The sequence below is a fragment of the Pygocentrus nattereri genome, chromosome 11 (genome assembly GCF_015220715.1).
Source record: "Pygocentrus nattereri isolate fPygNat1 chromosome 11, fPygNat1.pri, whole genome shotgun sequence".
NCBI lineage: Eukaryota > Metazoa > Chordata > Actinopteri > Characiformes > Serrasalmidae > Pygocentrus > Pygocentrus nattereri.
Genome location: NC_051221.1, coordinates 37,768,705 through 37,793,839, shown reverse-complemented (window position 1 = coordinate 37,793,839; position 25,135 = coordinate 37,768,705). Strand labels below are relative to the sequence as shown.

The following is a 25,135-nucleotide window of genomic DNA, read 5'->3' as shown; positions in this document are numbered from 1 at the left end:
TCCAGCCTTGTGACCGGAAGGTTGCCGGTTCAATCCCCAGAGCCGACAGTCCGTGACTGAGGTGTCCTTGAGCAAGACACCTAACCCCCAACTGCTCCCCGGGCGCTGCGGATTGGGCTGCCCACCGCTCCGGGCAAGTGTGCTCACTGCCCCCTAGTGTGTGTGTGTGCTCACTAGTGTGTATGTGGTGTTTCACTTCACAGATGGGTTAAATGCGGAGGTGGAATTTCCCCGTTGTGGGACTAATAAGGGTCTCTTAACTTAATCTTAATTTGTGCACATGGCAGTCTAGTACAATAGTAGATGTAGTTGTCATTATAAATGCTGCAACTAGTCAATGTTCTATTTAGACATATTACACTGTGCTTTTCTTTCATACTAATGACACTATTGACAAAAAATAAACCAAACAAAACAGCCAGAGCAGAAGCATCTCATACACTGCAACAGTACCCCATTTAAATGTGTTACTTTAATAATCACACTACACCATCACATCATTCTACCATCTGTAGTTTTGTTTATTTCACATTTTATTTTTTCCATGTGTTGTAATTTTAACCCTTCAAAGTTTGATCAGTAGGGGGCGCAGTGCACTCATTGCTCCACCTCAGACTCCACCTACCTCCACAGTCATTGGCTCATGAGCCGCTGGATCCTGTTATTTTATTGGTTCCCTACCAAAACTGCATGAATTACTGCATGATTTATGTAAATGATATGTGAATTAGGTCCTGGTAGGCAGACACTTGATTTCACGCACTGAAGCTGGTTCATCATCTGCGTTTCATTTCTGCTTGTTTCCCTGTTGTTTTGGTAATCAGGCGCAGAGTAGTTTGTACTTGGTTAAAGGCGATCAAATCTGCCCTCCTTTTTGCATCGCTGCATAATCTCCACCAGTGACACTACAACACAAACAGGCAACTGTGACTTAATTACCGGCTTGGGCACTTAAAGGGGAATGCCACTTCTTGCCGTTTCTTTCAAAATTTCAAACTTAATTTGTGAGTGTGTAAACAAGACATTCAGTCTGAAATGAAGTGCTCCATTCCAGAGAAACTAGAACTAGAACTGCTCACAGTGGTGATGGGAACCAGAAGCCTGAAGCTACCACACAGAGAGCTATTACCTGAAATGATTCGGAACATGCCGCCTGGTGTACAAGTCATTGTTTTACAGTAGTTTTACATAAGGTTTGTATTTGACATGCAGGGTGTTATGAGGCAAAATAGTACCAAAACATTTTTTTCAGATTCACCACAGTTCTGCATTATTAACAATGCATGAAAACATAGAAGACACATTTAGATTCTATAATTGTTCTGGATAGTAAATAAAATGGCTGTATTTAACCCCTGGTTCCTATCAGCTCCACTGTAAAGAAAGCTGAGCCGATATGTTTCTCTACCGTTTCTCTAATCATTTCACATCAACCCACTCTGAAAGACTTTGTTTAGACCTCAGCAACTGAATTATTCAGAGATTTTGGGAAATCAGTGGATTTCCCCTTTAACACAGCATACATACTTTTCCTTAAATTACCTTTGCCGTTAATTTTTATATTGGCCTCATATCATGTGTCCTCTGAGCGGCATATAAAACTGCCTGCTTAAACCCTAAGAACCATAAGTAGACCTGCATTTCAGTTCTTCATTCTCATAAATACCTAATTTACTTATTAGTTTCAATATAATTACTGAGTAATTGAAAGCAGTCTACAGATTATTAAGTTATTAATCTGTAAATCTGCAGATGAAAAACAGTAATAAGTCTCAGTGACTCTTAAAATGAATTACTGAGTAACAAGCCTAAGGATCAAAGGGTTGATGTGTTTTTAGTTTTTTGGAATTACCTCATGTGTTCACAGCGGACAGCTGAGTAGAGAACAACGCACTGATCTGAGGCCGAGATAATTAGTTAAACATGGTCATGCTTATGTTAAAAGTAATTATTCACGGCAACAGTCTGATGCTTACGGAGTCAAGCGGATAAGTTTAGACAGAGGAGAGGAGAATAGAGTAGAGAAACATGTCTCTCTTGCCACAAACTGGGCTTCTAGCCAACTGGCAGAAGTGTGAGCGGTAGCTGAATCTAGTTTAGCATCTATAGTGCAAAGGCCTCTGTAGCCTTTCATCTCTTCCAGCCTCTACTGTAAAAGGTGGTGTCTTTGAAAAGGAAGGGCCATCTCGTCACCCCTTTGATGGCACCTCCCTACAGGATGCTCCATAGCCTCTGATGTCCTGTGTATTCCTCTACCGAAGGGAGCGTTTGGCATCCTGGACATAACAAGCCGAGGATAATAGCAGCTCGCTGGAGGAAGTTTTACTAGGTGCTAACTTTTTGTGAGGTAGTATACAAGTAGTTTATATCTAATTAAGTTGCCAATCTCAGTTGCTGCTGTAGGCAACACTGCCAGCTGGTGCTCTTTAGTTGTCTTCTCTGTCTGTGGCTCAAAGGGTGAGAGGATTTGATCTAGCACTGAGTCAGCAGTTAAGAGCCCTACACTGGTACTGACAGTCTTCTTAGTTTTAATTCCAGATGAGAAGTTAAGGATTTTCGCCAGACTTGATTGAGCTTACTGGTATTGCTCTGCTATTGCACTCCATGCTAGCTCCATGCATTTAACTCTTGAGCAAGACTAAGTTGCTTCAGTGGCTTTGCAATACTGTAATAAGCTCCCTAATACTTGTTACAGTACGCCTGTGTGACCAGACAGTCCACATATTCTCCAAGCCATCTGGAAGAATACTCAGCTTTGCGTTAATAAAGCAAATGAACCCATGTCTTTTTAATCTGACATGGCTTGTTTTGACTCTACAATTGTCTTTTGCTTTTCTTAGAAGGCTTATATCATGGTAAACCTGCATTTATGTAAATAAAAGTGTGATTTATTAGGTAAACATAAGTTTCAAAGTGTACAGTTCACTCCCCCTCCATATAGTTGATACATAATCTAAGATGCAGAAACAGCCCATTTAAAATTTGTTGCTTCTTTGATGTCATGAACACATTTGCTTCTATACACTTATTCAGTCTATATCAGTTTTGCCCCACCCACTCACACTTATAAGTAGTGTTTCAGCCATGACTGGACACAATAGACGTATACATATATTACTCTTAAAGATGCAGTAACAAAAATAGCCTGTTCAATAGAGGTAGAAATTAATTAGGGGGGGGGGGGGGGGGTAAATTACAGTATAAAATACAGGTCCTTTAAAGTTCACCAAAGGCTAAAAGTATTGTAAACTGGACAAAAGGCAGATTTTCAGAAAAGAAAGTTCATTTGGAAGTGAAATTAAGTTACAGTAGAGGTATATAGACATTATATCACTCTAGCTAGCACCATTAACAAGCATCAGGAGGCTTTAGTTCACTAAACGTTGGTCACTAGAGCCCAATAACACAACAAAACACTGTTCAGAGTGGCACGAAATAGTTCATAAAAGAAATCTTGTCGTTGTTGTTAGTGAACTGGATTATTCATCTTGGCTGCTACAGTGTTTATCAAGCAACACTCTGTGTAAAACACAGATCAGCTGGCACACTGCCGCTACAGCTAAATGTTATCTAATTTGAAACTGTAGGCATGGAGTCACCTGTAATTGTGCCCTACTTGTTTTGCGCCTGACTGGACAGAAAAGTGAACTGCGTGCATTCCGGCAGCAGAGGCCGCCGATCAAAGAGGGACATCACAGACACCCAGTAAAGGCACGGATGTCCTTTTTCTCATGCTCACAGTCAACACTCAGAACTATCACCATCTCCAAGAATAGATTTCTTCACATTTTCAAGCTCTCTCTCTCTCTTTCTCTCTTTATTAGCTTTATAAGGTCCTTTGTACTGTTGCCGTGGCAACTGCCATTGAATGAGGAGCACATTGCTATTTCTTAGATGGCTTATTTTCATAGGTGCGGGAATCAAGGGCCACCAGTTTGCTCATGATGGAGAGATAAGAGTGAGAGAGAGAATGATAGTGATGTGAAGCATGAGGGGATGCTCTGCCAGTCCTTGCAAAACCAACCTGCCAGTGTCACGGTGTTCCACTAACGTTTTTCCAACATGTTCATCAAAGCGTACACGTTTTCCCGACCCCTTCTCATATTCTGAGCATAGGGCTCCTGCGTGGGCAGCTGCTTCAGGTGCTCTATTTATAGACTGAGTTATAGATTAGATTTGGTGTAAACAGCATTGATGTGGGGTTACGTAACTGTGGGGCGCGAGGAAGGCTGTCTCAGTGCTGTGTACAGACACATGCAGATGAGATCTATAGGAGATAACATGAAGCCTCAGATAGCATAGGAGAGTCTGGAGAACACCTTAAAGTGCTTCTCACCTTTCTTAAAGTGAAGGATAAGAGCATGGTTGGCTTTTTATAATGGTAATTTATAGGTTTAGAGTTATGAATCAGATCACACACACACGCATTTTCTAAGCCGCTTCTCCCTCAGGGTCGCAGGGGGGTGCTGGAGCCTATCCCAGCTGTCATCGGGCGGAAGGCAGAATACACCCTGGACAGGTCACCAGTCCATTGCAGGGCTGAATCAGATTGATTAGCTTAAGAGGATTTTGTTGAGTTTTCTTAAGGGGGTTGGCGGGATTAGGTTTAGTATAAGAGATGGCAACATGTTTTTTCTTTTCTGATAAAGTTACTGATATTGAAACATTTCATATTATCTGGTCCGATGTTTTTTCTTTAAAAAATGTTAAGCTTCAAACTGAGCTAATTTAATAGAAGCAGCCTCAATCTAATAGTAGGCTGTTATATTCAGACTACTCAAAAACTCTACTACACCATAAGAAGAGATACGCTAGAGATACACACATCACATCACATAATGTAAGTGAGTGCTATTTCAGAATAGATTTGTTACAAAAAGTTCTTTTACCCTCTGTTATCTGATCCAGGATTTTTACCAGGTTGAAGTTGCACAAATCCACAGATCTGATGTTTTTAGAGCTATGTGGACACACACATCTGATTTTTTTCAAATTAGATCTGAGGTGCTTTCAAGTGTGGTCTTAGATCAGATGCATATCTGATTTGTGGCCATGCAACCTTCATCAAAATTCTTGTGTTTTACTTCACTGCACTTGCATCCTCAGCGTTAACATAGCAGTAGCACCTAACCTGAGTTTGGAGCCAGTAAACGCTGACGAAGAAATTCATCTGATTATCTTCGCAACACAGCCTTGTTCAGCTGCTTAGTTTGCTTGTAAGACGTTATTATTGGGATGTGCATATGCGGGTCGTTTCAGGACACAAGTTCTTTCACAGTGGTACAGAATCGCTTACCTACACTGTTTTACCATAAATAACATTCAGTGCAGGGCATATGGTGGTTTAGTGTCAAGGCTGGCAGTTAAATAATTAACGATTAAATACTAACTGTTAAATAATTAGTAGCGGTATTGTATGAACATTTGGGGGATAAAAAAATCAGGTCACTCTTTCCCCACGCGTATGTCCATATCACACTGATGAGAACGCATTCGGCATTTTGCAGTGCCCTCAGGTCAGATTTTCAGCATGTAACACACCACTCGCTTTCCAGCTGTTGCTTCCCCAAAGGCCTCGAACATCAAGAGCCCTGTTGACACGCTGAGCGCACTGACCTTCCAGCACAGCGGACAGGGAGGAGGCTAAAACCACACAGCCGGGGCACCAGCTTGCCTTTCTGCCTTATGCCACAGTGGGAGTCTAATGGAGCACAGGGCTGCCATCACACTTTCGACAGTAGCCGGCAGCGTGTATCCACACTGGTTGCCGTGGCGATATTTTCACATTTCGGAAAGCAGAAGGGAGAAAGTGTGAATTCGGTATTTCATGAGTGGCCATGGTTGCCGTGGGCAGCGAGAGAGAGAGAGATGCATGATTACATGCTAAGAAACGTATGTATTAGAACTGCACCATTTGGAGCTCCTGGTGTTACTGCTCCTTTTTTTCGCTCCCAAGGGGACTTAAGAGCTTTCTGTGCAAAAGGGAGTGTAAGAGAGCGATTTATGGTAAAGACTTTGCAAAGCTTAAAGCTGGTCATAATCCTCAGGCACTGAGCAGTTGTTGTGGTGGCTGCCCCATAAGCCAGGCTTGGATTGACAGGTCCGATATTGTTCTGTTTTTTAATATCTGGGAGCGACGCAGGAGAGAGAAAATTAAACCGAAATGTTTCTGCTGTGGTACGGCCCCTTTTCCCCCATGTAACCCCGCATCACCCCCTGCTGTATGTGCCTTTATGAGAAAGAACAGCTGAACATGGCTTTCATAAGAAAACCTCATAAATGTCATAACACTTAACATTTTGTAGCATTTCTCATAACATTTTTTTTCTCATTTTGCAGCCCTGTAAGTTGTGTGAACGTTTCATGATGACAGAACCACTAGAAATCTGTTCTGCCACGATATTGTTTGGTAAACGTTATCATAATATTGACTTGTGCAGTGCTGATACAGCAGGGGGCTGCGATATGCAGCTGAGTCCTCACAGCTTTTTCACTCAGTGCTGCGAGCATTCTGACCAAATCTAAGATGCTCCAGGTGTTTTTTGGGGTGTTTTACCAAGACACTCACATGCAATAATATTTGTTATATTTTTCAAATAATGTAAGCTAATCACATGAAAGGTTCACAAGTATGTAGTATTACGGTGCCAGGCGTATGTATGACATTTTATCCATGTTGTGCAGCTCTAATACATTTTTGGAAAAAAAATATTTCAGGGTTGTTTCATTTTGATTAACAGAGGTTAAATTAAAACATAAAATGTATAAAACGTCTCCTTTAAATGTCCATGTCCTACATTTTTCTTGTTTTATTTTTGTCCCTGTGGTCCAGTTATAACATTTGTGTGACTTTGTGTGCCAAAAACAGTCAAGATGAACTGTGGAACTACTTTCCAACCTCTCTTTTTATCCCTTTTTTAAACAGGCTGTTTTTATTACTGTGCCTTTAAGACTGAGCTCTGTTCCCATTGGCTGCTCATTGTGCTTCATTCAAAAAGCAGTCCAGGCTCAAACACACTTTCACACTTTATAATTTCTGCTTGACTAAACTGCTGTAGGCCGAGCAGGCAGATATGCATGAATGTAAATGTTTTGCTTTTTTACGAAATCACAGAAACAGTGAATTCAAAACAGGCTATTTCTGCAGCTCGGTTTCCTTGTATGGGACTGTATGGAGCAGTGAGGGAACAGTATGCTTTGAAACTGTAACAGTCTTTATATGCTCTTCTTTTATATTGAAAAGCAAGGAAAATGAGAACTTCCATTATAGGGGCCCTTTAGAGTTACCGTTTCAGAGATATGAGGCTTTCTCACAACAGCATTACTAAGCACTGCGTCTTTGCATGGGTCCATGGTGTGCTTTGGTCAGCAGTGTTGTAGTCCCTCTGCTCTCTGACAGCATCACTGGGCTTACTATTCTTGGCAGCAAATGGCTGCAGTTCAATACGGCACAGCAAACATTTGTTAACAAGCAATTAAACATGTTGCCTGTAATCCAGTGGCAGAGCAAGCCATCCGTCTGCATGCAGGGATAAAGGAGAAGGCTAAATCTCTCACCTCATTCATTTTATCCTTCAAATTGAATTCTTTCTCCTCTTTTCCTGTCTAATTCTTCACCCTCGCGTATTCTCTTTCTTTCTTTCTTTCTTTCTTTCTTTCTTTCTTTCTTTCTTTCTTTCTTTCTTTCTTTCTTTCTTTTTCTGTCTGTTTCTGTTGATCCCTATCTGACTGGTTGCCAGATTCAGATTCAAACAGCTTTTATTGGCATAAGCTGTAATTAAGTAAAGTGTCACCTAAGCAATAACATGAATGTGTAATTTACTGTGATAGTACAAAGTTAAAAAGATCAAATAAGACATATGTTTGCATACAAATTGTGCATTCAAACATGCTTTAAGCCAAAATTTTAGACACATCTATTATTTTCAGCCTACCATTTGCTAAAAGTAAAGACATCAAACTGTATAATAACATATATGGAATTAGGCATCAACTATAAAGACAAATCTGGATATCTTCATTCTGTCTATATTTTAGATTCTTAAACGTATCTTATATTTGTGTTGATGTCAACTTTTCACACTCTCAGAATCCTCTTATTCTCTTAAGCACCTTCATTTTACAGTGAGCACTTCAGTAAAGAGCCCAGAGCTGCTGCCAGTTAGGCTACATCTTGTGTTCACTGTCATATTTAGGAGGCCTAAAGTAATGTTGACATTTTTTTTACATCCTCCAAGGTTCAGTCTTAGAAGTTGGTTGCATTTTCTGCTTCTTGTGATCCAGATAATCCCAAACAAATTCAGTGATGTTGAGGTCTGGACGCTGGGGTGGTCAGTTCATTGTTCCTTTTTTTCTAAATAAATTCGATCTCAATAAACAAAAGAAATCTCTTGACAGCTACACGTCTTTTCAGACTCATAGTGCTGAGTTGTTCTTCTCGCAGTGGAAGGATGAACAGAAACTGCCGTGGATTTATTCAGATCAGAAGTTAGAGTGGAGCTTTATTTTCTCCTCTCTCTCAAAGATGAAAAAGTGCTGTTTATCTAATGGTATCAGTTTAGGTGGTCTAACAGGTCTTGCACAATTCTTGGGGCTCCCACTTTCTCTGTATCTTTTAATAATTATATGAACTCCAGTTTTAGGAACTGTTTATTTCACTTATGTTTGTTTGTGTCCTTCTGTAAGTGGATTATCTTATATCTCCTCAGAAGTATCTCCAAAAATGAATAACTTGTTTTTAATGACTGTTTGTACAGGGAATTAAATACATGAAGGGTGGTCCCTGAGCAGTATTGTATTCACACACACACAACCCTTAGATATTTACACAGGATTTATATATACATATATATATATATATATATATATATATATATATATATATATATATAATCAGTCTGTTCTAAGTTAATTGAGCCATGACTGTATTTGTCTATGCTGACTGTGTTTCCTAAGTCATTTTCTCATTATTGGCTAACCTCATGTTAGCTCACACTTGTTGTGAGTTCCACCTTCAGAGGAGCACTTATCAACATACCTATCACTCTTTCCCTCTGGAAAAGTCTTCTGCATGACAAGACAAGTGTGTGTGTGTGTGTGTGTGTGGGGGTATGGGTGTGTATGTCTGTGTGAATGCAGTATATGAACTATTATTTCACACTGCAAATACTCTGGAATGCTGCATGGGGCAACAGTAGGCCTACTAGATCACTTAGGAGAGTGTGTGCATGTGCTTGTGTGCGTGTATGTGACCCTTAGAGGTGGGACTCTCAGTGTGGGGCAGTTAGAGTCTCTCATCTGGAGACAAACATTCCTCCTCAGCTCAATTCTCAATACCTGCGGACATCTGTTTACCTACTGCTGCCATCCCGTCTTAAGGTAAGAGACTGCAAATAAAAAGGGGGCAAGGGGAGGGTGGGATGGCTTTAGTTAACATAGGTCAGGCTATTTTTGGTGCCTCTGATGAGGTGTAATTTTATTTTGGGGGAGTGAGATTTGCTTTATTGGGGAATCGTTACTGTTACTTTAGCATCTGAGCCCCAGATCGATGGCCCATTTCCACTCATCTCTGGTGTGTGTGTGTGTGTGTGTGTGTGTGTGTGTGTGTGTGTGTGTGTGTGTGTGTGTGTGTGTGTGTGTTTGCACATCCTGCTTTCCCCACTTAATCGCTCTGTGCCTTCATCTCCTATTCTGGGTAATGTGCCCCACTGTTTACTGCCATTTCAAAAGCTGCCGTGTCTAACAGCACCAAAAATAACACAGGGAATAAGGCAAAGTTTTGCTAAACTGTAGTGTGTACTGTGTGTCAGGAATAGCTTTATATACACTGACCGTTAAAAGTTTGGGCTAGGCCTGTGGCCACTGACTGTTAATTTAATTACAGCAGTAATAAAAAAAGGCAGTAAATGGCAGTAAAAACTCATTTACCACCCGTTTGCAAACCCCTCATTCATTTATTTTTAGTTTTATGTCATGCAAGAAATACACAAATATTACCACCCCTTCATCATAATTAACTTTTAAACATGTTGGGAGATTTTGCACATTAATGCCACATTTATTGTACCAAATATAGATGAGATTGTTCTGTAAATGCGACTGTTGAGCTGTGCTGGTTGAACACCCTCTGTATGGTGTACATTTAAGGACGTGCTCAGGCCACAGTGTCAGGTTTCAGACATCAGACAAAAGAGCTTCACTAAAATTAGTAAACAACTCAAGAACAATGTCTCAGCTCTCAAACATCAGGCAAAATGACTTCAGAGAAGAAGAAGGCGTCAAGCTAAATGAAGAGTAATGTTTTATATATTTTTTTTAAGTTTGGAAAAGAAACCGGTCAAATCGTTATTTAGGCTAAATCGACTCATCATGCCAATAAGTACAGGTGTTGCAGAACGCACCCAAAGTACACTATTTATTCACTAGATTGTAGACACCTGCTCATCCAACGTTTCTTCTGAAATCAAGGGAATTAATAAGGAGTTAGTCTCCCCTCTGCTGCAATAACAGGGAGTATTAAAGAGCATTAGTGAGATTAGGTCATGATATTACAAAATGTAAAAGGTATTGGATGGACCTTCATTACTCCAACGCAGATCCACTGCTCCATAACCCAATCCTGGGGAGGCCTTTAACCCTCTAATTGATGCTTGGCATTGGACCTGGTGACCTTAGGCTTAATGTGTAGTTGGCCCAGAGCGTCCCATTGTGTTGTTAATGTTAATTCAACAAATGCCAGCAAAATAAATAGCTGTTTAATGTTTGCCGGCATTTTTTCTTGCTTAAAGTAACAATGAAATTAAACAGTATTTCGAACATTTCACAGGAAATCATCCAATCACCCAAACCTATTTTCACAGGCAGTGCAGCAGTAAAGCTACCAGAACACTTGTGTGATTTGTAGTTGTGGTTATCAGTAGGAGCCATGTGAAATGTTTAGAATGTGTCTTTATGGCCAGGTTACACTGCTTTTCTGTCAAAGCATGTATATGTAACTAGAGGCCTTCTTTTTGGCTTGGGCTTTCTGGCTTGTTTGGAGGAAAGTAATGATCCTATCACATTTGATGAGATTTTAATTGTGGCTGTGTCTTTCCTGCTCTGTGCTACTCTCTTCAGATCGGTCACAGATTTGGTTTCTGTCTGATTTCCTCAGAGCTGTGCTGGAATTTCAGGACTGTGCTGTGGCGCTGCTGGTTGTGGATGGGGCCTTTGGCCTCCCTCTCAGCCTCCACCACTCTTTCTGCCAGCCTGAGATAAGATGGGCTCACATTTGCTCATCTCTAGCTGCTTCTCTACCAGATTTTCCACTCCGCGTCATTTCGAGTGGAGCCATGTCAGTCTCCCGTCACACTCTCTCTCTTTCACTCTTGCGCCGTCTCCGTCTTTCTCTCTTTCCCTTTCTCTCTCGCTTCTGTGCAGGGTTGCCAGAGTCCTTCTGTATTTTCCAGCCAAAAAAAGTGTTCAAAAGTTACCAGAAAGAACACAAAAGGTCGTTTTAGTCAAATTGTTAAATAATTCAGCAATAATCCAACATGACATCAATAAAAGTGTTAACTGCTGATGGCTTGCCTTGATAAATTTGCATAAGTATTAAAATTGTCACTCAATGGCCCTGTCAGTCTTTAACAGTCTTGTGGTTATTTTATCACTACTATAAAGAAAAAAATTAACCCTTGTCATAATCAATAGACGAGAAATTTTAACTTATTTAGATACAATAATTATATTGCTTAGCTTGAATGTGTGTTTTATTTCCATAACTTGTAGAGCTTACAAACTAATCCCACGTGCTCTCCACCTTGTCAGTAAATTAAAGTTTTAATACGTTTCAACAGCTTTAATACATTTTATAATAGGTCCAATGCATTCAGAATGAGTAGCAATAATATTGCCAAACTGTTCCTTATACGCATTTTTAAAGCAAGGTTACAATCATAGGCTCTGCTAACGTATCGGCCAATCCTTTTTCCAGCTATAGAGCTCTATGCATTGTTATAAATAAGTCAGTAATGAAGAGGATACATTAATCGCTGATGTTGGTGAGGCAGATGGGCAGGATGACAGCCTTCTCTGAACAGGAGTGGCTGAAATGTATGTTGTGATCAAAGTTTTGATAACTGATAATGCGTGGGGAGGAGCAAGGCCTATTCAAATTTCCCCTGTATTGTTAAGTAAGTCAGTTTATTCCTATACTTTTTAAAATCCATCAAAAATAATGAGAGCCCAAATTGTGTGTACCTACCAAAGTACTTTTTCCCAGCTAAATCTAACCAAAGTCTTAGTTTGGCAGGAACCTGTCCAGTCTATCAGCACTGCTCCTGTATCTCCTCTCTCCTGTCTTTCTGTCTTTCCTGAAGGCCAAGTGCTTTCTGCCCAAGACTCGGGGAAGCCAGGGAGCTGTTGCCATGACAATCAGATGTCACCTGTTGTGACTGCAGCTGGAGAAAGAGACAGAGAGAGAGACACAAACACAGAAAGTGAGAGAATGCTCTCTCTCTCTCTCTCTCTCTCTCTCTCTCTCTCTCTCTCTCTCTGTCTTTCTCTGTTTCTCTCTCTCTCTCTCTCTCTCTCTCTCTCTCTCTCTGTCTTTCTCTCTCTCTCTGTCTTTCTCTCTCTCTCTCTCTCTCTCTCTCTCTCTGACTTTCTCTGTTTCTTTCTCTCTCTCTCTCTCTCTCTCTGTGTCTTTCTCTGTTTCTTTCTCTCTCTCTCTCTCTCTCTCTCTCTCTCTCTCTCTGTCTTTCTCTGTTTCTTTCTCTCTCTCTCTCTCTCTCTCTCTCTCTCTCTCTGTGTCTTTCTCTGTTTCTTTCTCTCTCTCTCTCTCTCTCTCTCTCTGTCTTTCTCTGTTTCTTTCTCTCTCTCTCTCTCTCTCTCTCTCTGTGTCTTTCTCTGTTTCTTTCTCTCTCTCTCTCTCTCTCTCTCTCTGTCTTTCTCTGTTTCTTTCTCTCTCTCTCTCTCTCTCTCTGTCTTTCTGTCTCTCTTTCTCTCTCTCTCTCTCTCTCTCTGTCTTTCTCTGTTTCTTTCTCTGTCTCTCTCTCTCTCTCTGTCTTTCTCTTTGTCTCTCTCTCTATCTTTCTCTTTCTCTCGCTGTCTCTCTCTCTCTGTCTTTCTCTCTCTCTACCTCTCTCACTCTCTCTCACTCACACACTCTCTCTCTACCTCTCTCTCTCTCTCTCACACACTCTCTCTCTCTCACACACTCTCTCTCTGTCTGTCTCTTTCTCTCTCTGTCTCTCTCTCTCTGTCTTTCTCTCTCTCTACCTCTCACTCTCTCTCTCTCACACACTCTCTCTCTCCCCTCAGCTCCTTTCAAAGTTAGCATCAGCTTCAGAAGAGAGCATGTACTTTGTAGCTTGCTTTCTTCAGGATCACATCGTGTTTCTCTTTAACCCCTTTGCAGTACGTAAACCCCACATACGGGCCTCGCAGTCCCCATTGTGAGATATTCCCTCTGAGCACTGCGCTGCTTTACTCTAACCACTTAAAGCAAAGAGCCTACGGTCATTATCTTCTTCTCTTACGCACAGACTTCCCTGCTCTGTGATTCCCCTCACACTAAAACTTTCAGTTGCCCTAACACACCTTGCTGAACTGCTTTTGTGAATATATCTACTTGTGAATCTACACGGCTGGTCAAATGTTTTGGGATGCTTTGCCTTTCTGAGTGTCGTTTTTCTCTGTAACCTTTTGAAATTAAAGCTGCACTGTGTCTGATTTTTTTGTTACACCTGAGGGAACCATTAAGGAGAAAGTTATTACTATCTGCTAGTTTTATAAGCACAAAACAACTTTCTGTCTATTATGTAAAGTTATTCTAAAGCAATAAAAATGATTCGGTTATTAAAAACATTTTGTTAGGCATCTCAGAGCTATTGATGGGCAGTGCACTCACCTAGGTGGGTATTTGATAATACTTGAGGGAGATATTTGATTGTTTTGTTACTCTGCTCTATAGCAGACATTTATGGATCAACAGTGAGTTTCAAATTCCCATGTGGATGAGCAGGATCAAATTAGCAATCATACTCCTTCTTACAGCATCTGAGAAAAACCAGATGTACTGCATTATTACTTGCCTTATGTTTTATATTGTGAATTGTGGCATTGCCAGCTGTGTGAGCGACATCACTAAGTGTGAACATTCTGTAGACATTGCTGTGTGGCCGCTGTGTTTCTCATCCTGTTGTTTTGACTGGGAATATACTGACCTTTTGCATTTGTCGTGATGGCCAAAAACTCATGCTGTTTGGCCATAGGCCGCTTTCACAACATTTCACATTTATTTTTGTTATAGTGATAGTTGGCTGAAAAATCAAGTTCCCCCTTTCCCCATGTCTAATTTGTTTGATGCCTGAGGTTTTTTTCTGTAGTTTTGCACTTGAGCTATGAGGCCAAAGTGGCTAACAATGGCATACTATTTCATAATATCTATGCATATCATATATATATATATATATATATATATATATATATATATATATATATATATATATATATATATAAGAGAGAGATTTTTAAAGGTTTTTGCATCAGAATAATGCATTTTCATTTCATGCACAGCAAAACATCCCGTCTTTCTTCATATAGTTTGAAAATACATTTATTTAGTTCAATGTCTAGTGCTGGCATACAGCTAGTGTCTCTATGGGAATCACTATATTATCTTAGTACCAAGCTAACTGAGGTTTACTTTCACTTCTCCACACTAGATTTAATATTAGTTATGGAAGCTCTGCATTAACAAGGACATACAGGACATTTTCTGTAAATATTTCAGTTTAAATCCTGCTCCTTAGTCTCGTAGCTGTCCGATCTTCCAGCCTTGTCAATCGAGAGCTACTTACAGATCCACATTTTTACATGTTTAATATGGTTTCAAACACATCAGTATTTTTATTTAAATACAAAAATGTTTACTTAATTGCAGATAATGTTTCAGTATTGACAGTTCTGACAGATTGTCAGACTTAGAGACATGTTTACTTCAAAGCAGTGGGCTTGTTTACACTTTTAGTAACGTCTTTTTGTCTTGTTTCAATTTGATCGGATCTCGTTCTCATTTTGCTTGACCACGTCAAAAGTGTGAACACCCCCAAAACGCATTATGAGCGGATTATGATCTGATCATTCAAACCACATTCGGAGCTGGTCAGAGACAGTTCATGAGCACATTTAACTTGAATGTGAGCAGAATGCATTTTTTTATGCGTACACAGTCACATGAGTGGGAAAGCATCTGCCGGATTAATCAAAACAATGAAATAATGAAACGAAAGATGGAGGATACACAAGGCTGTAACATGAAACACACGTGAATGTAAGGTGTAAACAGGAGGGCTCCACCTACATACTAAAACACTGCTTTAATAGTCTTTCATTTAAAATATTAAACCCATGACAAATCCAGATCTTTTCATTTCACTTTTAAAAAAAAACGAAAAGATGTTTTTTTAGAAACAACAAAAAATACAAAATCATTTTATGTATTATTGTCACAAATTTAGTGGTTAGTATTTGAGACGGACATCTTTGAACAGAAAGTACCTATAAATGATGAGTTTGTACATATTTCCCTTGATCATATTTCAGTTAATGCCTTGGGTTTACATAAATCATAACACAGTTGTTGTAAATATCTAAGAGCTGATTTTTTTTTTTTGTGGTGCAGACAGTTTGAACTGACTTGACAATCATCTATAAGCGTCTTTGATAAAAATGTACAAAACCATGCTATATAGCTAGTTGACTTTTATGGATAACAGAATGTCATACAGTGTCACAAACCACAAAAACAAGTCTATTTGAAATACCTAACAACTCGACGTGTATTGACCCGAATGCAATGAAAAGATTCAGACATGCAGTTTGCACAGGGCTTATTTTGGTACCTGTGCTTCCATTACTTCCCAGCCATATTAGCTTAAGTGCTCCAGTGTACAGCTAAAGAAGCAAACTTCAAAACACAGGCATGTCTGACCAACTATATTTGGGCTAAGGAGAAAATTGAATAAACTTTCTTTGGTAAACTACTGCTTTAAAACTGAAATGAAAAGAATTTAAAGTTCACAGAATTGTAGTTTAAAAAGACCTTGATGCTCAATTAAGGTGACCTACAGGTCAACAGCTTTGTCCATCCTGGTGAGGTGTCTTGCAGTTGTGTAAGTCAGTGTAACCCCACACTATAAGTGATTAAGTGATACTTTTTTGATCCCACAACTGGGGAAATTCCACCTCCACAATTAACCCATCCATGAAGTGAAACACCACATACACACTAGTGAACACACACACTAGGGGGCAGTGAGCACACACTTGCCCGGAGCGGTGGGCAGTTGGGGGTTAGGTGTCTTGCTCAAGGACACCTCAGTCATGGACTGTCAGCCCTGGGGATCAAACTGGCAACCTTCTGGTCACAGGGCCAGTTCCCTAACCTTCAGCTCACGGTTGCCCCAAACAACTTGCTTGCTCGCCCGAACAAGGATTTGAACCCTGGACCCTCAGACCCTCAGATTAAAAGTCTGATGCTCTACCGACTGAGCTATCCGGGCTCTACTAGCACTACTGTGTAGTAGTGACAGATCCACCATTCACCCATCAGTCTACTTCCTTTTCTCCCTCTATCCTTCTCTCTCTCTCTGATCCAGCAAGGGTATAATTTGATCGTTATCGCCGAAGAGTGCCGTTTTTACATGTGCTGGGGCACAGCACTAATGCTGTGCAGCAGCACAGAGGGAGCGTTCGAGCTTCTGTATATGTCTGCATGGGTGATGAGGTTTGATATGACCTTTGATGTCCCTAGCTCTCCGCTCTCATCCAGACTGACAGGCCGAGTTCACTCCAGCACACACAACAGGCGCTCCAGCACTCACCATATGGTTAACGAGCTGTACACCCATACGCCGCCTTCTCTTCACACATGTATCATATGCCACACTGCCATGGCAGAGAAACAGTCATATAGGATAACTGAGACATATGCAGACATGTACATTTTGTCAAACATGCACAAAAACTGTTATGTCTGTTAGGAAGGCTACTGCACATACATTACTATACATTGATTGTATATGTGTATTTTACTATTTCATACATAGTTGCCACCTACCCAACGACTGCACTATAAATAAAACAGTAAGGAGCTGGCAGCAGGCTTCCCAGGAAGTACCTGTGAAATGAAGTGTATACTACTGTTGCTGAAATGTACAACACCAGACTGTTTTTATAAATACAAGGTATAAGCATAATTCAATTCTTGTACAGTATAATACTGCTAGTCCATTATTTTTGATGAGGGTGCACTACCTTTCCTAGTAAAGCTACAGATTCACACATTTCTCAGTTTATTCTAAATTAAGTCTTGATGATTAATTGATGAAGAAGCCATTTAGGCTTGAGAACCTTCAGCAAACTCACTTAGACATTGACAATATGAAAAAATAATGCCAGAGCTTGTTCTCTTTGCCATATCAACAAAAAAAGATTTGGAATGCTTTTTATGTTTTTCTAAAATCAGTTTGTGGCAAAGTCATATATGTCATATGCTCGCTCTTTCCATGTCCTGCTATACTTCGTTTCCATGAATGTTGGAACACTTTCCATGAAATGTGGTTGGTATATAGTGTAGTGGTTAACGCCTCTGCCTTCTACGCTGTGGACTGGGGTTCAATCCCCCACCAGGGCAAACACCCTACACTACACCAATAAGAGTCCTTGGGCAAGACTCCTAACACCACCTTGGCCTACCTGTGTAAAATGATCAAATTGTAAGTCGCTCTGGATAAGAGCGTCAGCCAAATGCTATAAATGAAATGCGCAAATCTTTAAAGCTCTATATTTAATTGACAGTAGTACATCATATCAAATGTTGAGAATATTTTTTTTTATTATTTTTGAAAAATAGATTCACATTTTGAATTTGATGGCACACATAGAAATGAACTTTGTGTAACTTCACAAACAAAATAAAACGGGAGAACTGAGAATGGCAGAATCGCCACTAGTTACTGCTAGTCCAAACCATGTGACCCCCACAGTGCGTTATGCTGTGTTCCCATGTTAGTGTCTAAAAAAAGTAATTTCACACCTCATAGCGGCACACGGTCAGTGGTGGCATGAAGCCACACAAATGTTGGCATGCACTGTGAGAAATAAACGTACTATACAGGTACATGATTCATTCATCAAGGTACAAACAATATAAGTGTACAACAGTGATTTTAAGGTCCAATGGTGTACCTTACATGAGTTCTTCCTAGTGGAAAAGTAGATAATTGTACCTTTTCATAACCGAATGTTTTAAATCAGAGCATTAAAATAAAAGGCCTGGAGACGAGACGGGGTGTGTGGAATCAAAACAACTTGGAAAATATCATTTCAGTGGATCCTGGTTCAGTTATGTCCCCTGACTAAAGGTACAGGGATGTACCCCTGAGGGTACCACCACAGTGACAAGAGGGGTACTGCCCCAGTGACAGGGTCGTACCTTTTTCCTGAGAGTGTGGTGACTGTGGTGCCAGTGAAAATGGACGATTATCAGAGGAGACTTTCATTTACAGTGACAATTCATTTTACAGCAAAGAGATATTTTTAAGTATAACAAGATAATACTGTTTAAAACTGGCTTTTGAACCACCATAAGACCACCACTGATTAGTTAGTATTTGGGTGGTAGACCACTCTCAGAACAGCAGTGATACTAATATGGTAGTGGTGTTGTAGCGGTAGTGTGGTTATCTGCACAGTGGCGTGGATAATAGGCAGATCTTTATCTTCTGTGTGCAGAAGGAAGTGACTTATCCACTCTGCTCTGCAGCTACTTATGAAGCCCATGTCTGCACAGCACACCTCTGCTATCCTTAATTACTAAATTAAGTGAGATTTTTTCCTTCAATCCCAGATGGTGTGTAACGTGTGTCAAGCAGTAGCACAAGCTCAAACAACAAGCCTGTTTCACTGTAAGGAGCTTTCCATGGAATGACCCATGTTTACTTGTTTTTATATATAGAAAAGGTGTTCACAGAATTCTGTTATTCTAACAGCTTTACAATACAAAAACATGCTTGTATTTTTGCTGTAAGTAGCTATAAGTATTCATTATGTTCGTTGCGCAGTAGTGATTTATTGCGTGATCACTTACTGCTTGCCTAAAGGAATAATTCACTGGAAAAACACATTTACACAATTTCCCACTGATCTACAGAATCGCCCAGGCAGGTTTGGTTTCTGAGGTTTACATCTCTGGTTTTGCACTGGAGGCATTGAATACATTTGAAACTATAGGATTTGATTTAATTTCACAGCATTTATTTAAAAATTGAGGTCAGAACTAAGCCAGGGACTCCCTGAAATTGTATATATTGCTCACAGTTTATTGCTGCTCATACTGTCACCACTTTGTTCTGTACAGTTTATAATGTGCAGCAAGTGATCTCCGCTTAGGTCATTTAAAAAAAAGAAAAATGAAAGATCTTGCTTTGAGAACCACAGCAGAGGACTGGGCCTTAATTTCTGTCAAGAGTTTGTGACAATGTCTGTTCTAAAACATTTACTAAATAAAAAGTAGTAGTTGTAGGAATAGTTGCAAAAGTTTGAGCACTCCTGGTCAAACTACATGCTGTTGATTTTCTAGGTGAAAGTTAACACATCCCCTATATAGAACCCACTTAAACATCATATTTTCCTGCACAATGTCTGTTTATTCACTGAGTTTAATGGTAATTGTGCATTAAAATGTGCAGAAGTATGTTCTTTATAGAGCAGTGGTCTCTAACTCTGGTCCTGCAGAGCCTAGTTCCAAACACAGTTTGCCACACCTGCTCCAGCTAATTAGCCCATTCCCAAGTCACTGAATGGCTGGATCAGATGTATTACAGTTAAGTAAGGAGTGGGGCACCTTATTGGATACAGGGTGGAAGTAAACTCTGGAGGAAGGTACCTCTCCAGAACCAGGGTTGGAATCCACTGTTATAGCGTGAACTTATTTTCACTAAGAAAATTGATAAAATGTGTAATTTGACCGGGGGTGCCTAAACTTTCGCCCATAACCTGTACATGTTGTAGCTCAGTGACTCACTTTTTATGGTGAAGTTGCAGAGGTAAAAATGCGAATCTCAGCTCAGTAGAGCTACTCAGAGCTCTATCTTTTGCTTTTTGCTTTTCTGTTTTGCATTATTTACTTTGCTTAAGATTTGAGTACAAAGCCAACATTTTTATGCAAAATAACTTCACTTGATGAAAGTCTCCACCGTGGACTTGGTTTGTTTCTTTATTTTCTTGGTTTGCTTCTGTCTTTTTACTGAATATTTGCTCTGTTGATTAAACTGCGTTATCAACACTGCAGCGCAAGAAAGCGCAAATAGCCAGCTGACCTGTGATCAAAGCCATATTATCATCTCTTTTTGCTTCCATGAGCATCTACTGCTTTGGCTGGTGAGCATCAAATCTCGGTGAGGTGTCATTGGCAAGCTCGAAGCATGATTAATTTGATCTGTATGATGCTTATTAATAAGCACTTCTGAGATTTGCTTTGGTGAAGCTGCCAATATTAAAGGATGCTAAAACTGTAATTAGAGGTAAAACTACACCATAACATACGTAAAGATACCGTTACCTTGGAATGGCTGAATGAACCTATCAGCTTCTTTGGAAACTAGATTTGTTGGTTCTCTGACCATGTGCCCGCGTCACACTGCAGCTTCCTGAGTGCCTGCGGACACAGAGACGCTTTTAAGGGCTCTGTAGTGAAAGTTCTGAGTGCAGGGCGGCATGCATGTCTCACTGAAAGACTTCTTTCCTCAGGGGAAGTACACACACACACACACACGCAATGTTCTCGCACATCATCAGACAGACTCATTGCCCCTCAGCCTAAGGCTTCCATTTAGTGCTTTTCTCACCACTTTAAAGGACCAACAGCCCTTTAAATGTATGGATATGCATGTAGCACAGTTCCAAACACTGTTGGGTAAATGGAGCCCTCTGAGTCCAGCTCTTAAAGAGGTGCGTATTCATGGATGATAGAGAGAGCAGACAGTGGACCCAAATATGTAGACATTTGTATAAACCCCCCATCTGTGTCTCTGTGTCTCAGATGAGGTGTTGGAGCAGAGGGAGTGCGTGTTGAGGGACGAACGCAGGGACAGCCACATTCCAGAGCAGTTTGCTGGTCTTCTGCACGGCTCCTCTCCAGCCTGTGAGTCGCCAGACAACCCCTATCAGCTCTACGGCAGAGTCCGCAAGCTCTGTGCCCCAGAGCCACCACAGCGGCACGGCAACCTGCTCCGAGCGCCCGAGCCAGCTGGCCCACCCTTCCCCCGGCCCTCCGCCACTCAGGCTTCTCCACCCAAGGGCCAGAAAGAGCCCAAACCACAGGTGGTCTACCGCACCATCTTCCACACAAGGGTCAACCAGAGCCCACTGACTGCCCAATCAGAGAGTGACTCTGTGAGCAACGGAGAGGCACGGAGCAACAACGGCCCATCCAGCACAGCGGTCAGCAGCAGTGTTAGTAGCACTGCGGGCTACGAGGAGCGAGCCTGCACTCTTGGCAGGATGCGCTCCGTGCCACGCAACGTCCTGGACCTGCAGCTGTCCAGGAACTTTTCCAAGTCGGACTCCAACCTGGTGGCCGTGTCGCCTATCGAAGAGGAGCAGTGGAGCTCACGAGGTCAAATTCAGAACAGCCCGGGAAAAGGAGGCAGCCCAACTAGACTGGAGCGGACCCCATCCTTTACAGCAGAGTGGGAGGAGGTAATAACACCTTAATTACCCTGCAATTACCATAATAATTGCTAATTGATTGTTTCTATTATCTGACCTAACTGGTTTAACCCTTACAGGTCTAGAGTTATTACTGTCATTCTGCTATACTATTTAAACACAATTTCATAGCTCATCATGAAATAAGTTACATTTTCATTTGATTAATGTTTTGGAACTGTATTGTTTTAATGACAAGTGATGACAAAAACATGGCCTGGGTTTTCATTCCACATCAAATTATAAAATCATAAATATCTCTTCTAATAAACAAAGAAAAATGTGATATTAGTTTAAAGTTTAAGAGTAAGAAGTAATTAAAATGTAAAAAGGCTTTTCATGTATACACTACGAGGGATCTAGGAGGGTTGAAAGGGCTCTTTGTGGTATGTCAAGACATTTTCACAGATCAGTTTCATTGGAAGTTTTCTTCCGATACAAACTTGGTATACAAAAATACATTTTAATCTCGCATCTCACGCAAGTCTAATGAAACTTTAATAAAGTAAAAATGAGGTGGCATCCCATTTTGCATTGATAATGATCAACCTGATTAATGTGGCATCCTTTAACCAAAGTAGCGCAGCATGCAGTCAACAATCACTAAATTATGGGGAAGAAAGTATTTGAATAATGAATTCTTCATTGCACAAGGAGTAATGCATTTTTATCAAGTACGATGAAAATAAGCAGGGACGCTGTGATGAAACTGAATTTTACTGTGTGCTGTGAGTCAGCTTTGAAAATTAGCTGGAGAAACAAATAACATTTCTGCTTGTGAGTCTGGTTTTCAGCTTATGTACAGGCCTGTCCAGCGCTACCACAACTCTACGTGATTCAGACTGAGAATATATATTTACTGCCAGATCATGATAGCCACTGGCCAAAACATATTGATTGTTTTGAAATTGATCGCTTGGATAGGTGTGTGTCAGAGTACTCACAGAGCTGTGTGATCTGATACCAGGGATCTGCTCATAATCAACCAGGAGAAATTGAATTTACACCAGACATGTGAAAAACATCAAACGACTAGAGCATCTGCTGTCATGTTCACTTTACAAAATAAAAAGAAAAAAGCAATGGGATGCAGACGAAAGGCCATTTTTCTGCCGTGCCATATTGGATGCTTTTAGAAGCTCTTTCAGATGACATACCATGTGTCAGGACCAATTCCGGCTGTCAAGTGTCTTACAGTGATGTCTCAATTTGGAATATAATGGAGCGGAAGCTGATTGGTCAGTTGGGAACTCTCGCTACAAGAAAACGCTTGAGTGACAGCACTAATAGCGTCCATCTGCTGTGGGTCATGCCTGTGCAGTTATTTGATTTTCTCAAATCAAATGACAAGCTTGTGTTTGAAACGTTCTCTTGCTTTCTGAAAAGGGTGGGCTGATGCATGTTTGGTGGTACAGTGATTCTAGGCACTTATGGACTGTCGAGGTTCTTAGTCACACATCGTATGCTACCTTTTTACTATATCCATTGGGCATTTTGTCAGAAACACCTTTGTTCTAACTATAGCAGATCTGTTGCTGCGCACTTCATCCCCCCATTTTTCTCAGGCTATTCATGAAAAGGGAGAACCACAGGACCATTGGTCACCACAGGACCAGGTGTTATTTAGGTGGTGGACCATTCTCAACACAGCAGGGACACTAACATGGTAGTGATATGGTGGTGTGAGAACAGGCACAGCAGCATTGCTGAAGTTCTAAAACATGTGTAACCCATAGTCATAGAAACTTTAATGTCTGGTCGGTGGTGGTTCTACAGTGGTCCTTTTCTACTGGTAGAGAGGGGCTGATAAATTGTGCATCAACAGGTGGCCTACAGTCAGAAACTGTAAAACTAGAAAGCGCCACCTCTGTGGCAGATGTTGCTGATAAGGTCAATTATGGTCAATAACAGCAAGGACAAGCTAAGTGTATCTTATAAACTCAATGTATGGCCCAGATTTTTTTGTTGTTGTTGTTCTCTGAGACAATGTTTCTCAAAATCAGACCCCAGGATGTGCAGCTGTCTAGTTTCCCTACTCTTTCACACATGATTCAGCTCATTAGGTAACTGTTGATAAGCTGAGTCAGGAGTGTTAAAACTCACCAACTGGAAAATACACATTTTATTTATGAATAATTAGACTTTAATATTAATTTCTAACAACAAGACAACACTACATACAATTAATCTATTATTATTTCTAATAATTAGCATGTAATTTTGGGGTTAGTACAACTTGTTACCATTATTTTACCATTTGTCATTGCTAGAATTACTAACTTAAATTATTCAACCACAACTAGAAAATTGCCATGTACTTTTTGGTTATTGCAGCGTACTAACATATTACCATTTTATTACCCTGTTATTACCAATCATACAGTGACACCCCCTCACCGATAAGTAGATATGTAAAATAGATTGGTGTGTTATGTCCATTGATATTTTTAGAAGTATTAACTTTGTAAAGCTATTAGCATTTGTGCTATAGAACTTTTTTTTTTGCTCACTCTCTGTGTGACTCTACATGAATCTATGTAATTGTAGTCTTTTTGTGACTGTGTGAGCGTCACAAGAAGAGGGTAGTATTTCATTTCTTATCAGCTAATAATTTAAGCTAATTAGTTCATTATTAGTTATTAGTAATTAGCTAATTAGTTAACAATTAATATGTTATAGAGCCATAAAATGCCCACAAAGACTGACATGTGTTGCAGTTAGGATGATGCTTCCAGCCGTCTCTCTAGCAGGAACAAAAACTCTTCAGTTCATACCAGTGCAAGTTGAATTTTAAGGGGTCTAAGAGAGTTTTTATGAGGTTATGTGACACAGTGGTGGTCAAATGCTGCAGCTGGAGAGTCCCTATCATACAGACGTGTGCTCAAAGAAAAAAAAATTGAGAATTGAGCCTGTCTGCAAATGTTCCTGATTGCACTCCCTGTAGAATAGAAGCAAGTCCACAGGGAGATGATGGAGAAGGGCCTTTGAAGACAGGTGGAGGTTGGAAGGATGTGAGGTACACTGTCTTCCGCACTCAATCTCACTCTTCCCTAACAAGCATGGGCTCATCAAAAACACTGTCTGCTGCCGTCAATGCACCGTGTACTCAAACAGAACGAAAGATGATGAATTACTTTGCAGAAACTTCCCATTTTTATTGAGCAGCTTTTAGCCAGTAATTACCTGGCCCTTCCGAGTGTAATTACAGGCTGTGGAGGAGGCAGACAGGGTCAGGAATGGATTAGATGTGGGAATATGAGAATTAGAGAGTGAGAAGAGGCAGGTTAGACACCATCCCGGAGGGAGAAGGAGACTTCCAGTACAGGAGCAAAAACATGGCATTATGCAAACATGCAATCTTCTCACAGCCTGTCTCCCCTCC

General features: G+C 40.6%; 1 protein-coding gene and 1 non-coding gene across 8 annotated transcripts in view; one reads left to right on the top strand and one right to left on the bottom strand.

Annotated features, from left to right (window-relative positions):
* The window catches only part of anks1b (ankyrin repeat and sterile alpha motif domain containing 1B), a 272,382-nt gene that overhangs the window by 176,664 nt on the left and 70,583 nt on the right, over positions 1-25,135 (top strand). For all 7 annotated transcript variants that reach the window (XM_037543104.1, XM_037543101.1, XM_037543100.1 and 4 more), the window contains one exon: positions 21,086-21,744. In XM_037543104.1, the coding sequence (XP_037399001.1) occupies positions 21,086-21,744 (659 nt within the window). The remainder of the gene's footprint in view (positions 1-21,085; positions 21,745-25,135) is intronic.
* Positions 16,464-16,544, bottom strand: trnak-uuu. Its single transcript has one exon. It is a non-coding gene; the product is annotated as a tRNA-Lys (tRNA).